Raw genomic sequence first — 16,631 nt, forward strand, 5'->3', positions numbered from 1 at the left:
ATCAGGAGTGGATTATTTTTATGGTCAGCAACAATAAATTAAATATAATTAACATTTCCTTACCTTTAGTGTATACATACACCTCTATATACCTGCTGAGCCATGTCTATGCAGCATCTGCATCTTTCACACAACTGAAATTTTAAATTAAAATTTGCTGTTTCTCTAAGGTATTAAATATTATGAGATGCTAAGGTTCTAACACTTAATTCAAATATTAGTCTTTTGCTTTTCTTTACTTGTATCTGCTTTTCTTACTATGTGACATATATTGAGTAGGCTATAAAAAGATTCTAATGCCTTGGCATCATAATTTTGAAACTTATTCAGGTATCACAATAAAATGAAGTTCCTTTTAGGGCAGAATGACAGAAGTGGGGGCTTGTATGTGTTTTTTTCTGCTTGTTTTTAACCAACAGCTTTCTACAGTATTTTCTTATGCCTGCTGAGGATTCTTTTCATCTTACCATAAATAAATTATTTTGTCATTATTTTAAGATTTTTGGACACATTTATAATATCATGTTGCCTATGGAATATATATTTATGGTATTAATATGATAAATGGGGAAAATCCTCTGTATGTATGAGAGTTATAGCTGAGTTTATAATATTGTTTTTATAATGGGTACTGCTGAGAGATGCAACCTAAAGTTTTCTCTCGGGCTGTCTTAAAAGGAGTAATTAGCTATGCAATGGGAAAATAGATCTGTAAATTAAGTGCTATATGTTGCTAGTGATAGTTTTATTTCTAAACAAATTTTTTTCTCAAATATATTTTGGTGGGGAAAAGAGGTAGAGCTATTTTTGTGAAAATGTGAATATTTTTCATTACTGGATTATCCAGAGTTCCAGACACCATTCTTCTTTTAACAAAATTGGGAAGAGATGCAGTAATCAGTGTATTGATAGGTTAACTTACTGGATGTCCTTAAATGTGCAAGCAACAAATGGAAGCGTGTGGTAGAACAGCAATAGAAATTCAGAAGGTCAATCATTAAATAAAGGTTAAGCTGATTTCACTGAGATCTCATTTGGTTATGCATTTACAGTTTATTATTTTAGCTATGAGCTTAATATATTTTTACTGTCTGTCCTCATAAAGCTGAGTAAGTTTATAAGTGACTTGTAAAATTATCATCCTTTCATCTATTTTACTTATGCTTTTTTTTTTCCTTTTATTTTTCTTTCATACAGGCCATGCAAGTAAAGGTACAGGTCAAAGTGCATGATGTGTCTTTGTTTTAGATTTAGAGATGATCAGGCTCCAAGCACTCTTTCCATTGATCATAGCAGTGGCGTCACAAAGTGAAGCACCAGGTTCCACCTACTATAAATTTTGTCCCAGCTAAAGTGACAGTCTTTGACCAGAGCAGATGAAATTCCCTTTGGCACCCCTAAATATTGCTTAATGTGAAAATGTACTAAAGCTACCTTTTAAAAACTATTTTAGATGTACATTCTGCCTCTGCTGTGCTTCTGCACTCTATTTTTTTTTTTTTTTGCTAAAATAGTGAAGTAGACATGGTAAAAGAAATGTCTAAGTAGAGTCATTAGAAAGATGTATTTGGCTTACGATATTCAAGAAGAATATTTGGGAGAAACGTGCTATAACCTCTACCTCATCTGTAGGGAAATAGAAGATTGTATTAAATTCAACAAGTTTAAATAAGATATACAGTTAAAATCCTACCTTTTTCCAAAAGTAAAATGGTCTTTACTAAACGTGTGAGGTGTGACAAAGTTTTAGAACAACCCTTATTTCTTTTACGTATTTAATGTATTTGAAGATTTCTTTTCCTTCAGTGAACTACGAGTCACTTTCCTTTGCATCATTCATATTCTTTTTTTAACATGAATTTCTCAAAGAGATGAGTACTTTCTGACCTATGATGCATTCTTCGTGGGTGAAGTAGAATAAGCAGCAAAATGGAGCATAAATCCCTTCATCTTTCCCTTTACCCTGTGACTGAGAAGCACTTTTAATCAATTAAACTGGAGACATGAGTTAAAAAGGGGGAAGCTCTGTTAAACTAATAACCTGATTTTATGCTTTGCTATTGTCAAACTTCTCCAGGTATACAGAGTAGGATATAATGACTGCCCTCATAGCAATCTCAAAGAAGTCAAGCTGAAAGAGGGATGGAAATACAAAAAGTATTAATTCTAAAATCTTAACCAGTTTTAGTTGATTTTTTAGTGTAAATAAACTATTTCTTCCTTTTCATTGTGTATTTAGTTATTGATAATCTATTAAAGAACCTGTAATTAGTTTTGGTATATGGATTTTTTTTTCAGAAATATCCATTGTTGTGTTTAAATCCTCAGACAAGTAAGACTATTACATGCTTTTAGGCAACCAAATTATATCATTCCTCCTGTAGAGGTATAGTTAATTATTTAGGCAAAATATATCTGATTTAATGCTCTTTACATATGTAATGCAGGTATTGTGTGTGCATACGTGCATATTACAACTGAAAGATACAAAATTCCATTGTCATTTAGGTTTCAGTCTGTGACTCTATTTATACATTTAGCAGTTGGAGAAGTGAATTCACAGACAGCAGAATTTATGGCAAAGGCAGAATGGATCCTCTTTTCATGTTTTGAAAATTCTCCAGTTTTCAGGTTCACAATCTTATTAATTTCATATGAACATAAAGAAAATTGGATGTGCCAAATATCCACTGGCATAAAAGATGCACAAACCAGTATCTGTCCTCTTCCTTTTTTTTCTTTTAAAAATATGCCTATTACATATTTTATTATTCCTTATTTAAGATGCATAGTGACGCCACTGGAGTACAGTGATACATTGTGGGATTTGTTTGTCTGCTGTCAACATAGAGTACAAATAATGTCATTATTAAAGCCATTACATCACTATTTCTAAGGCACTTGGAAAAGCAAAGCTTTGAGGCAAAGTACTCTCCTGCAAATGTTAGTTCCTTAAGAAAGGAAGCCACATCCATTGCGTGTTCCCTCACACTTGCAAAATATTTAACACAGCTATGTACATAGAGATTCCCCATCTAGAAGACAGAATTTGCCAAAATTTATCACCAAATAGAATATGTACGGCTGCCTTTTCTCTTCCAGTGATTACTGTGATGATAGTGAGGCATTAATTGGGAAATAATGAATTGCAATGGATTCTGCTGTATCCTTATGTGGAACTACACAATCCATTATAAGAACAGTAGTTTGTAAATCCCAGTTGACAGAAGGGAAAGGATGTGGAGGGTTAAATGAAAGCATTTGTAATTTTGTAGTGGTGTACAAGACTGGAGGCCTAGTCCTGAAATCTTATCTAAAGCAAAACTCCATTTGAGTATAGTAGGAGTTTAATCTAGGTACAGAATTCAGAACTGGGCTGTTTGTTGTTGCTGTTTACTGTGTGTTCATTAAATATATGGGTCTGTTTGAAAGATTTTGGTTCTCTGTCTCATAAAGAAAAAGCTGGATGTGAAATATGTTGTACACTGTCTGTCATAAGAAGATAGGGCAGATGTTATTCTGTTGTGCTGTTTACTTCCGTCTATTTTGTTTTCCATTTCCTATTAATGATGATATTCAAAGATACAAAATTTTAAATTTTTTGTCCCAAATTTATAAATATTATCCAAAGCCAAAGGGCAGCACTTTCCCAGAGGCACTAATTCATTGGCATTTTATAACATTGAATCAAAGCCTTTTAAATAATACTGGTTTTTTAGATGAGACAAGTTAGGCAATATTCATTCATTCAGACCCTGGATAACTATCTTTATACAAATCTCTCACAAAAATGTAAACATCCTAAATTTGTCTCTGTAACATTGGACAAATAATAGTGTCCCCTGAAAATGATTCAGCTTTTAATTTTAGGGTTGTTTCTGATTTGAAAGGTAAGATCCAGAAAGTACTGTCAAAACCATAAGTATGAATGCACACAAAAGTGTGTGACTCCTACTACAGCATTACTGTTACTGCATTTTCTGCACTGGTGCACACCAAGCACACCCTTTCCTGACCAAGCCTATACACTCTTTCTCTAGTGTGACATTTTTCAATTACTTGTATTACATCAGGAACATAGTTTCCTTGGACCATAAGGGGAGGAGTGTGTTGGAGAAGTGTGAGATCAGAAAATTAAAGTAATTTTTCTTTTTTTTCTTTTCTTTTCCCACTTTTTAATTTTTTTTAACTTATAGTCTGGAGGACAAGATCAAGAGAGGAAGAAATCAAAGCGTAGAGGGGATTTGTACTCCATACAAACATCCTTGATTGTGGCTGCACTTAAAAAGATGCTTCCTATTGGTTTGAATATGTGCACCCCTGGAGACCAAGAGCTCATCTCTTTGGCTAAGACCAGATACAGCCATGTAAGTGTGTGCTTTTAATGCAAAAATAAGCAGAACTTCCTTCAATGAATTTTGAAGCATAGAAATCTAAGCAATCAATATTACTAAATATCTGTATGTACTGTAAGCAATTATAGCTGCTAATTATTGTGCTTTAAAAAAAATATGTATATAGAGGTGCCATACTTTGCCTCTTACTTTCCATTTGTATACCATGTGCAGTTTTATATATTCATGTTCTTTTGCACCAAATACTGAACTACAATTAGTTAGCTTTAGCTTTAATTCCCTTCAAAGTTTAACCCTTGTCTTATGGTTAAAGAAAGCCTTTGCCCCTTCTGGTATCTTACAGACCTTGAAAGCAAAAGAGGTTAAATTTCCATATTGAAATATAAGCTGTTCTATGTTGTAAAGGTTCTTGTGAAATGACTCATAATCTGAACTGAAAAATACTTCTACCTTTCTACAGAGGGACACAGATGAGGAAGTCAAAGAACACCTACGCAACAACTTACACTTGCAGGAAAAGGTAATAGAAAAAAAATTGTCTTATCAATGCTGATGTGCACTTTCAAAACACAGAAGGTGCAACAGTTTTTTTTTGTTTTTTGTGATACATTTTTAAAAAATCCAAAAAGCTATTAGAAAGGTTTCCATTTAAAAATTATTCTTCCTGATATTTCAGTGCAATAAATGCCTTATTTGTAGCTTTGTTTGGCATAGTCAAGTTTCTGGAAGATGTGGAATGGGACAAGTGTGAAGAATTGAGAGAGTGGTAGTCTTAAGGCTCTAATTACTTAGAATCAACTTGATCCAAGAAGAAAATAAAATTGAAAGTCTACTATTTCAGCTTTTCTGCTTGAATCTAGCTTTCAATAATGATTAAATTAGGTATTTCTAAAAATATATGCATTTTAAAGTGTCTATAATAAAATACAAAAAGCATGCATCATTTTAGTACTTGTGAGTTTTGCAAGTACATTTATATTCCTACAATTCATATGCTGAATACAGTGTCAAAAGTAATATCAATATGGAGTCCTCATCCATCTGTAAATTAAAAATAATTCAGATCATTGCCTACAGTGTTCGAACACAATAAGTAACTTGCTTATCTTTCATGGAAGTTGACTGTCTATTTGCTATCAATTTGTGTTTGCATACATTAAAGTGAACACAAGAACTACTTTAATGTGGTTTTCCTATTTCTGTCTTGCAAGGAAAAAAACAAAAAAAAAACCAAAAAAACACACACAAAAAAAAAACCACAAAAAAAAAAACACAAAAAAACCAAACAAAAACTTTGGGTCTAGCTCTTCACCTACTGAAATTCCAGCTGTCTTTTCCAGACTCCAAAAAACAGCTTTCCACTCTCAATACAAAGGCAAATTAAACTCAATCCCAGTACTAAATCTGCTTCCTTATTTTTAATGGAGTTAAGAGGAATAAATAAGTTGTAAGGTACTTTATTTGGTTTCATGAAATAAAAATACAGAACCTTGTTTAAGAATTGAATTCAATTGCCCAATAATATATAGAATCAATGCCATTTTTTGAGCACCTAGCAGATGTTAATTTGGTCTGAAAGGATCAGAAACTGGGAATATTTATAAGCTTCTTTATTTATACTATGGCAGTAGAAGTGGTCTCGGTCAAATTCAGTGACTTCATTCAGCAGCTTACAAATGAAATATGTTGTGTTTCAGTCTGATGATCCAGCTGTGAAATGGCAGCTAAATCTCTACAAAGACATTTTAAAGAATGATGGACCTACTGACCCTGAGAAAAATGTGGAACGTGTGCAGAGGATATCAGCTGCTCTGTATCATCTGGAGCAGGTAAAAAGCCACATGTCTATACTGTGTTTATTTTTGAAAACAGAGATTTTTCCTTGCAGAGATTATTTCAGGAACAATGACTGTCATCATTAAAGTGTCCAGCTAAATCTTAGGGTGTAGTACATGTGTACATGCCCATGCACATACAGATGTGTACATATGAAAATTTTCAATGTAATCTGTTGAAGTGCCTCCATTTAGCTGCAGGGAAAACTCAGGATATATTTCTACAAAACTGCATGAACAGTCATATGAAGTACAGCACACAAATTATCTCCATGCTGTAGCTGAAAACCATTTTGATTTTAGGAAGAGGTATTTGCTTGTGCAGTTATTTTTAATATACTGAGTTTAGCCTGTCTCCTATTTCTGCATCATAGGATGCTGTAGCAACTTTTGAGTTGCTTGCCCGTTCATCCAATTGATGCAATTAAAATGAAGGCATTTGTGCTCTTCCTACATAAATTTAATCCCTGACACAGCCCAGAAATACGTTCACATGAGCTGAATATGCATTGTTAGAAACAGACAAAATAACAACTTTTGAAATATACCAAGTAGTCCCACACACGAGGTATTCTAACATCTTAAATATTCTTGTCTGAATAAACTGAGACATTTCTATATAGAAGGTCCCCAGTATTTTTCATTATTAATAAAAAAATAAAGATCCAAAAGAACATTTTTTTAAGATGAGGCAGAGCATTCACTAACTAGCTAATCCCTAGCTGTATAGAAATTTTTTTGAGGAAAGTTGAAAATTTTCCATTGCATATACTAGAAGATATTTTCCCATAGGTTGAACAACCACTGAGATCAAAAAAAGCTGTTTGGCACAAACTCCTGTCAAAACAACGCAAAAGGGCTGTTGTTGCATGTTTCAGAATGGCACCATTATATAACCTGCCAAGGTAAGTGGCTGAAAGGTTTATTTCTTCATAACTTTTATTTGCATTGTTTACTGAGTCCAAACACTGCTTGTCTGTTTACCTATGTGTTTGTTGATTGTTAGGTGTATGTAATTTTAAGAGATAAGAATTGATTAGTCATCAGCTAATTCTGCACAGCAGGAAATAGTAATTTCATGGCAAATAACTGAGTGGGAAAACACCATAAGAATTACATGTTTCATTTTTGTCAGTTATTCTGTATAGTTCCTCAACTTATCTGTGAAAACCATTTAGATGTTGCTGTTTCTGTCCATTTTTTTGTCTTTGATTTGTTGTTCTTTTTACTCTTTATTCTCCTGTGATTTTATTTTTTTTCCTTTTTTTTTCCTTTATTTTTTTTAATTTTGTATGGCTCTTCCTCTCCTCTTGCATGAACACTTCATGCTCTGTAGCTTGTCTGGCCAATCTTCAGCTACTACATCAGAGTGTTATATGAATTAAAGTGACTATTGGGGCAGAGCAGTGCAGAATGGTATTTTAGACTTCTATGTTGCTCTGCTTCTAATTCTAGTTGAATGTAGATACCACAAAGTCCAAAATAAAATGCATCCTGTGCCTGGATCCATCTACTGCTTTAAGCAGAATAATAAGCAGAACAATATGTCACTGGAGTAACTTCCTTTATTCTGTTTCTTCTCAAAAAATCTGAGTTTTATTCAGATAGAAGTTAAGCATGCGTTTAATTAGCTTTGCTTCTCTCCTTCTGCAATTTTTCATTTTTTGTGTTTAATGTTATTATTCAAAGATTTTTGGCAAAGTATTTAACCATAGGGTTGTGTTGGATTTTTAAATGTTTTTATTAAAGCCAATTTACACATTTGGTGTAAAGGTCTTTAGCTAAAGGTCTGTAGCTGTGCCACCAACACACTGGAGGAATATTACATTTGCACAGGACAAATAAAAAGCCAGTTTATACCACAAAAAGCACACAACCTTCACAGCCTTCCTTTGTAGATGGAAATTAGTAGTTCTAGACTATAGTAACTTCTCCAAGTTATTATGCTACCACCAGGCCATCTTTAAAGAACCAAAAAATGGAGAGGATTAAATACAACATAAAAAACCAGCCAGTATCAATCCTTCCATCTTCAAGAACTGTGTTTCGCAAAACAAGAGGACGTGGTATGAAGAAATACCATTTCAGTACAACCTTTTTGTGAGCAAGTTGTTGTTTTTTTTCACAACCATATTCTGTTTTTGTAAATTCTTAAAATGTTTAGAATAAATGCATGACAACCCAAAAGTTAAAAGGGCTCCTCCTTTTTTTGCCTTACAGAGCAACCACTTTTAATTTTTATATTTGAGGTTGATGGAATTCATAACCCTTTTGCCAAGAGGCAAAGTGGGTTATGAATCTTAAAATTCTTGACTTTTTAATTCTCAATAAAATATTCAATAATACCATATTGAAATGGAACACTTACATTGTCTGTAACTTTTTTTAAATGTTTTTGTGTTAAAAACTTTTATTGAGCTTTGTCTTCTCAAATTTTATGATAGATTTTGTGGAGCAGTTTACTCCTAATTTGAATATGAATATGAGACAAATCTACCCGGCTATTTTATTTTGTAGCTGCTAAAAATGAACTCCCTCAAAACTATTTTTTGTCAGTTAATTGTGTTCTCTCAAAACAAACAAGAGTGAAAACACTGTTTAAACTTAAAGTCCTAAAGTCGTGGAAAAGTTTGGGTTGGAATGGGCCTTTAAAGGTCATTTATGCCGACCCTGCTGCCATGAGGAAACTTCTGGGTATATTGCTCAATTGACAGGTTCAAACCAAAGTTTTAAAGTTCACTAGCTGGTAGTCACTTTTTGCCTAGATAAATCATAGGATCCTGACAGGAAAATAAGGCTATCACACTATTATAACAATCTCCATCATCTAAATTGACAGTGTTGCTCAGACATGCCTGAACCCTAGGGAGATTATTTCAAGTGGGGTATGATTTGTTCTAGGAACTATTTAAATCTCTTTGATCCAGAGTTTAAAATGCAGCTCTTTATCTTGTCTATTTCTTCACTTTAGTTGCAGCTTTGTATTGGGAGTGTTAGTTCTTACTTTGATGTTAGAATCAATTAATTTAAAGTAAACAAATATTATGGTATTAACCTTTCATTTATCCTAGAAAAATCTTTAGTAAATAAAAAGGTTATTATTTTGAAAATTTTCCAGATATTTGGCTCTCAGTATAATTTAATTTTAATCTCAGGGCTTAAGATAATTTTCTGCAAAACTCACTCTAATGTCTATCAGTTTTTAGGAATTTCAGTGAGATATTTCAGAAATTAACATATCTATTGATATGAAAGTGTTTGTTAAATCACTGAAAAATTACTTTAACTTCTACCACAAATATTGCAAGAACTCCCTTTGATGAAAAGCACCTGTACATACAAAACAAATAGCTATATTTAAAAAAAAAATATTTTACAATGAATTAAACATCAGTTAAGTTAGGAAGTACTAATTCATGTTCTGTGTTTGTTGAATGTACATGGCTTTGAAAAAGTGTGTTATGTGATAAGTGTTTTCTCTGAAATGTGTCTGTTTGATGTTTTAAGGAAATTCATTTGAAAAAACTTTGTCTTAATGTCTGTCATCTGTTTATGCACATAGATACAGCAAAGTTGTACATGGCAATTTTTCAAGCACGGTTTACAATACATTCTTTCTGACTACTTTATTGAATTTAACTTGTGCCTTTCTTCAATGAAAACCTATATGCTTTTCTTCAGACACAAAATTAGCAATTTCTTCCTGAGCACCTTTCAACGTGTTTGGCTGGAAAAAGTACATGAAAAAACTCAGTATGACAGGCTTATACTCAAGTTAACGGTAATGTAACTTGTGGAGAGCCTCTTGCTTATGCGCCCACTTCTTCCTTCCCAGCCATGATTTGATATTATCATAAAAACATGAATTTGTACAATTTTCAGAGGGGATTCTGATTGGTCAGTTTTTGAAATTTGATAATAAAACAGCACCAGTGTCAGCAAGTGAGCCTAAAGTGTTGACTCAACAGCCATTCCGTTATAAAACACTGCTTCGTGTCCACATTGTATTTAAAAGGTGTATACGCAGTGCATTTTTATAGCTTTTTTTGGTGGCAACTGATAAAAGCATATGAAAAGGCTGCATGGAAGAGCCTTTCTAACCTCATGTAGTGCAGCTCAGAAAAAAATTTTCCCCCAAAATAATGTGAAGATGGAATTATTTTGCCGTTATTATGTGTAGTCTTATTGCCATGACTTGTATTTTTTGTTAAAAGTTAAATCAATTCATAGTATACAGTAGCAATTAATATGACTTAGAGTTTTCTAAAATTGGTCATTTTAGAGCAGGTTTTTTATATTACTAATGCAACTTCTTTGAGGACATGGTAAGACTGCCCTGATTTGGAACTGGAAAACAAGAAGCTGAGGTTAGGCTTCTTTCTGTGGAAGAAGGCAATGACTATCTGTAGATACTATGCTGAAAAGCAGTTGATAGTTATTTTGGTGTTGATGGCCAATGTCTGCTGTCTTGATGTTCTAAATATAGTAATTTGGATTTACACCTTGTAGATGTATACCCCACTCACTCAGTCTGTTCAAGTGTGTGTTTTTCTCATGCTTGCATTAAGGTATCAGTCTTGCAGTTTCATGTATAATGTATTTTAGGCCTCTCTTAGCCTTCAAAATAAAAAGTAATGTATACATATGTGTATAAAAACAGTAAGAATGTTCAAAAGTTACCTGCAGGTTTGTCACTGAATGTTAGTTATGTTTTGCATTTTATTTCACTGACCAATCAGAGGATCAGAATTGTACAAATATGTATCCTTACTAACCATTAACCATCTGAGCTGTTATACTCTGTTCCGTTACCCCTCTTGATCTCACTTTCACAACCCCCCCAGGCACCGTTCTATTAACCTCTTCCTCAATGGCTATCAGAACTTTTGGATAGAAACAGAGGAATATTCATTTGAGGAGAAACTAGTTCAGGATTTGGCTGTAAGTACTGACATAACTGGGCATATGTTTCAATGCCCACTTCAGTGTGTATTCTATGTATCTATTATAAAATATATTTATTTTTTGTGTACTGTATGCATAAACTTAAAAAATAATTATCCTTATGCTTCAGAGCATAAGGTCATTTTCTGCTGTGGTCAAAAAGACATTGTCCTTTGATGCACACTGAAGTGCATTAAGGCAATCTGTGCCTTCAGATGAGCTATGTGATACTCATTCATGGGAAGAGAAATGGATTAGATGAACAGTCAGACTGTTTTTGTCATTATGGTAATTCCTATGTTTGTATATATTATTTTCTGGGGTGTTTTTAAAGCTTGATATTATTGACCCTTTTTCCTTTTAAGATTTTTTAATGCATAATTAATTTTAACATTTTCAACTTTGATACAAATTATTTTTGCTGTTTCCTTTTTGATGCATCATAAGGACAAGTAAATAAATGCAGCCATATTCAGCAAAACTGAAGTTTACCTGTGTACTTGATAAAAGGAATTGGTAAACGTCAGGATTTGGTAGTGAACATCGGTTCAGAATGCCTACTGCTCTTTCTCTTCCCTCTATGTAGTTAGCTTGTCAAAAATACCTCCAAGGGGCTGATCTCCACCATCTCTAAACTCCATGAAAGTTAATATACAGCTCCATGGATCATATGCAGATGCATCAGGAAGTGCTTCAGTGTTAACAGAAACAGTCATGCTGTGCTTTTTGAAGAGCCATTATACCTGATATTGTAGAGACATGGAATGCTTTGGGATGGAAGGGACCATAGAGATTACCAAGTTCCAACCCCCCTGCCATGGCTAGGGACATTCTTCCCATGCTCTGGCCAATTACATGGTCAGTCTCTGTTTGACTTTGTTGCTTCTTGCTAAAGGAAAGAATGAGGCCATTAATCAAAGCAGAGCCTGCAATTCTTTCGGATTTCCTAGAGAAGAAAATTGAACTTCTGTAATTACAATAATCACTATAATTACAAGAAATCTGCAATAACTAGTAACTGTACAAGATGTGATAACACAAGTAAGGTAAGGGTAATAATCTGATCTTTGGCCAGTTCTAACTATGTTATATTTTTAACTGCCAAAAAATGTTTGAAGTTTACAATAATTAGCATTAATGGAACCAAGGTTACTTAGAAATGATATATGAAAAGAGTGTAGCTAATGCTAGTCTGAATAGGATGTATCTGATGATGTTATTAAAAATTATTCCAGTATCTACTACAAAATAATTGAACTAGAACTTCCTTTCAATTCGGGTCAACTGGAGATGCATGATTACTCTTGAATAAGGCTTCCCCAAGACTTCCCCTGTCTCATTCTCAATACCTTGCAAATGAGAAAATTCTAAAGTTACAAAAACAATTAATAAAACCATATACTCTTATCTCTTCTGAATCATACAGGCACATAATGTTGCAGGTTATGCTGTAAACTCCTGAATAAGATTAATATGGGCAGTTAATACAAATTGGATAGAATAAAATTACTGAAATCCTTTCCTAAATTTAATTACTGAATTTTCTTCTTACTTATGAAGCTTAACTTTTATATTCTAAATCTTGAGACAGACATCTCCAAAAAAGGATGAAGAGGAAGAAGAAGAGACTGAGAAAAACCATCCTGACCCACTTCATCAGATTATCCTCTATTTTAGTCGCAGTGCTCTTACAGAAAGAAGGTAAAAGAGCTGTGTGGAAAAGCCCACTGAGTGAAAGCACACAGTAGCTGAATTTTTAGTAACATTACCAAAGTGATTTAACATAAGTGTAGTTCATTATTGTACATGGTGAATACCTTTTTCCCTCTTAGTTTCACTAGAGTTTTCATGTATTTAACTCAGTATAACCTTTACATTGAGATATATATTGACTATTTTTGACATTTTAAAAGCTTGGTAAATACCAAGTGCAGAAATGATTGAGCATGACTTCGCATGGAAACACAAATTCTACAGGAACTGCAGGTTTAATCAGACTACCTTGCCCTGGTCTCTCCTGATAATTAATAGATGTGTGTTCTTGGTTTTAGTATTCATTACATTTCACTCAGTAAGTCAGAAAAGGTTCTGTTGATGTTTATGAATCTCATTGCCAGCTTCTGCTTTGACTTTAGATTATTGATTTGAATTAGATTTTTATGCGTATTCCAGACTTTCATATACTTTTTCAGTATGACTAATAAAATCTTGCCATCTGACAGATATAATTATTCTAATTTATATTTCCATATCACTTTTCTGCACCTTCAACAGCCAATGATGACCCAAAATGACTAAGTTGAATGCACAAATATACCTCTAAATTGTTTGAGTAAAAACTGAGAGATTTGGATTTAGATAAGAGAAGTCCTTCATGACACAATTTTCAAGTTTAATAGCTTTTCAAGTAGACTACTTTAATAAAATACCCTTTAATAAAAAAGGTAGTCATACGAAATCTTTATATTACTATATCATAAAAGAATTTAAAATCTTTTTATTCTTCACAGCAATCTAGGACACGATCCTCTATATATTGCCTATTCTGCCATGATGGCAAAAGTAAGTACATAATTTCAAGCTCCATCCCTCACTGCATTTAGGTACTTCCCATTAATTTTAGATGCTTCTTAAAAGTTTTCTTTCTTACATGGACTGCTTGATAGTATCTTCTGTATTTTTAATGAAGCAAATGCTGTTCAGAGTTTTACATATATGTATAATGAGAAATTTCCTATGTTAAAACAATACTATAAAATTTCAGTCGGTGCAGTCCTTTCACTTGACACTTTTTGCATATGATTAACTCCTTTTAAAGCAGTTTAAACCCATAAGTTATCTTTATTATTTGGGTAATTATTTTTGGGTTAATACTTGAATCTGTCAAAGTCAGATTTTGCAACATATTGATTACAGCTGATTTGTGATGAGAGCTTGACTGTGAAGAGAAATATCATGGCTATAGAGATATGGCACAAGATTATGCACCCTGCAGTTACAGGGTGTGTACGTAGTTGGATGAATACCCTGAAATACTCCACATTAGGGACTATCAGCTTCTTAGTGCCGATAAGCACAATTATGTACAATTAAAGGTTTTTAAAATCTTCTTAACATCTTTAGTAATAGCTTGAGAAAAATATTTGGCAATTTTTGTAGAAATACTATAGCAAAAGTAGGCATTATGTTTGTTAATAAGCAAGATCTTGTGATTTCTGTTTTTAACATCAAAAGAGCTGTCAGGAAGAAGAAGAGGGAGATGAAGAAAAAGAAAAGACATTTGAGGTGAGAGTTTAAATAACATTTCTTTCTCATAATCTATTGTAGAAGTACTTTAAATATGTCCACTGGAATACATGCAAAAATAGTACAGCACATTGTGTGTTGAACACAGCAAGCTGGTTTGCTAGGTTATTCATATTAAAGAAAGATGGGGTGTTTTGAAGCTTTGGATTCAAACAACCCATGGATTTTAGAGGCAGATGGTCTTCAACAACTTCAGATTTCTCATCTTCCTATTTTTTCTGGATCCATTCCAATCTGTAGTCTGTTCTCATTTTGTTCCCAAACCCAGGAGAAAGAAATGGAAAAGCAGAGAACTCTCTATCAGCAAGCTCGCTTGCATGATCGAGGAGCTGCTGAGATGGTCCTTCAAATGATTAGTGCAAGCAAAGGTAATGCTCTGTGATATCTTTGAAGTATACACAGGTGTGTTATGTCATTGTAGCTATCATGTAAATATCATAAAAAGCTTCTATACAACACTGAATGAGGTAAAATAAATGTCAGTAACAACTGCACTAAGTTCCAGACTGCATTTCTGATTGAAGAGCTCATAACTGCAAGTTTTAAGGAGTGTATCCTTGTTTTGACAGGTCAGACAGGACCCATGGTTGTTGAAACACTGAAACTTGGTATTGCTATTCTAAATGGTGGAAACACCATAGTTCAACAGGTAATGCATTTCCAACTACTGTGAGTCTTGCTTGCATAAATGAGGCGAGCAATTTTGAGAATTTTAGTGTCCTGTTGTTAAAGTTAATGTACTCAATTTTAAGCCAAACAGTGAAGAAATATCAGTGTAATTTTGGTGCAAGAACAATTATATTATTTTTTGCCAGTGATTTGCACTACAAGGCACTAATTCAGGAACTTTTAAATTAATCTAATTTCAATATAATTAATTATAAGGGTACTTATTACCTTTACTGTTTTATTTTAGTTTATAAATATTAATTAATAATTAATTGCTAGTTATTTTTTATTGTATATATTTTTAATGTTGTATTTTTTCCCTTCAAAAATATACAACATTTAGAAAATGCTAGACTACCTGAAGGAGAAAAAGGATGCTGGATTTTTTCAAAGCCTTTCTGGCTTGATGCAGTCCTGCAGGTAAAACCATAAATTGAATTATTACAGGATCTGTTTTATTCATATTCACTGGCTTATTGCTCAGTGCAGGAGGATGTGTTAGATTAAAATTACAGTCACAGGTTGTAGAACTCTTATGGGAAAGTTTTGTGAATCAGAGGAATAGCCTGTTAATCCTTTAGGCTATTCTTCCAAAGGAGAAAATAAAGCAAAAGACTGCACATGCTTTTGAAGACTTATTATGAAGAGACAGAAAAGTAAAATATAATGCCTCCTTTACTGATCCTAGATCCCTCAAGGTTTTTGTCTGATAAGTTCCAAGGATAGAGAAGAGCCACACTAAAGGAGAGACAGGCCAGGGGAGCTTTACTAAGCTTCAGATTTGGCACATTTCTTGCGAGTTGCATAATTTCTGCCTCTTCTGAATCCTCTGCATATGTATCAGATCTGTTAAAGTTGGCATGTGATCAGTGAGACTCTAATAGTCCATTCCCTTGATAAAACAGTTCAAATTAGTTTAGGTAAAAGACTCCCATGCAGAAGATAGAAAATTTCTGGTGTTTTTGATTACTCTTACAGTAGACAACCTCCTTTTTTCACCCTTTTAAAGAACGAGAAGGGTTCTGAAGGAGTAGACTGGGAATTAGAAGTGGAGGAGCTGTATGAATAGAGATTAAAATGTGGAAGGAATTGTCACCTGCATTGCAGAAATTATTGTTGAATAGTTGCAGCCTAATTAAATAATCTCTGCCTTGTCATTTTTTCATTTATGTAGAACACTTTAGCAGGGATTTGCTCAAACAGGCCCTGCTGTGATATTATTACCAATTGTGTATATGTATTATTCAGGACTTCATTAAAAGAGGTATTGATAAGATTACTTGAACATGATAAGAAAATTAAAATGATGTTTTAAGAAATGATTTTGGTTTTAATGATGTCACTAGATTGCATATGTGACTGCATTTCTATTTAACTGAACTAAAATTAGGTAACGTAGAATTTTATTGGAGGGTTTGAATGAAAGTATTCCAGCTGGTGGTAAGAATCATGATTTGCTATTCCATGTGCTGAGCTATGTATGCCAAGTTAACAAAATAAAATTCAAATATCAGTGTCTTTG

General features: G+C 33.3%; 1 protein-coding gene across 13 annotated transcripts in view; it reads left to right on the forward strand.

The window, feature by feature from the left end:
• The window catches only part of RYR3 (ryanodine receptor 3), a 193,859-nt gene that overhangs the window by 149,697 nt on the left and 27,531 nt on the right, over nucleotides 1–16,631 (forward strand). For 9 of the 13 annotated variants that reach the window (XM_064424152.1, XM_064424158.1, XM_064424155.1 and 6 more), the window contains 12 exons: nucleotides 1,198–1,212; nucleotides 4,197–4,367; nucleotides 4,816–4,875; nucleotides 6,053–6,184; nucleotides 6,983–7,095; nucleotides 11,035–11,131; nucleotides 12,726–12,835; nucleotides 13,645–13,696; nucleotides 14,369–14,419; nucleotides 14,709–14,808; nucleotides 15,010–15,089; nucleotides 15,453–15,529. In XM_064424152.1, the coding sequence (XP_064280222.1) occupies nucleotides 1,198–1,212; nucleotides 4,197–4,367; nucleotides 4,816–4,875; nucleotides 6,053–6,184; nucleotides 6,983–7,095; nucleotides 11,035–11,131; nucleotides 12,726–12,835; nucleotides 13,645–13,696; nucleotides 14,369–14,419; nucleotides 14,709–14,808; nucleotides 15,010–15,089; nucleotides 15,453–15,529 (1,058 nt within the window). The remainder of the gene's footprint in view (nucleotides 1–1,197; nucleotides 1,213–4,196; nucleotides 4,368–4,815; nucleotides 4,876–6,052; nucleotides 6,185–6,982; nucleotides 7,096–11,034; nucleotides 11,132–12,725; nucleotides 12,836–13,644; nucleotides 13,697–14,368; nucleotides 14,420–14,708; nucleotides 14,809–15,009; nucleotides 15,090–15,452; nucleotides 15,530–16,631) is intronic. The other 4 variants (XM_064424161.1, XM_064424165.1, XM_064424166.1 and 1 more) reach the window with 1 other exon arrangement.

This window comes from Passer domesticus, chromosome 6, assembly GCF_036417665.1.
Source record: "Passer domesticus isolate bPasDom1 chromosome 6, bPasDom1.hap1, whole genome shotgun sequence".
NCBI classification, from domain to species: domain Eukaryota; kingdom Metazoa; phylum Chordata; class Aves; order Passeriformes; family Passeridae; genus Passer; species Passer domesticus.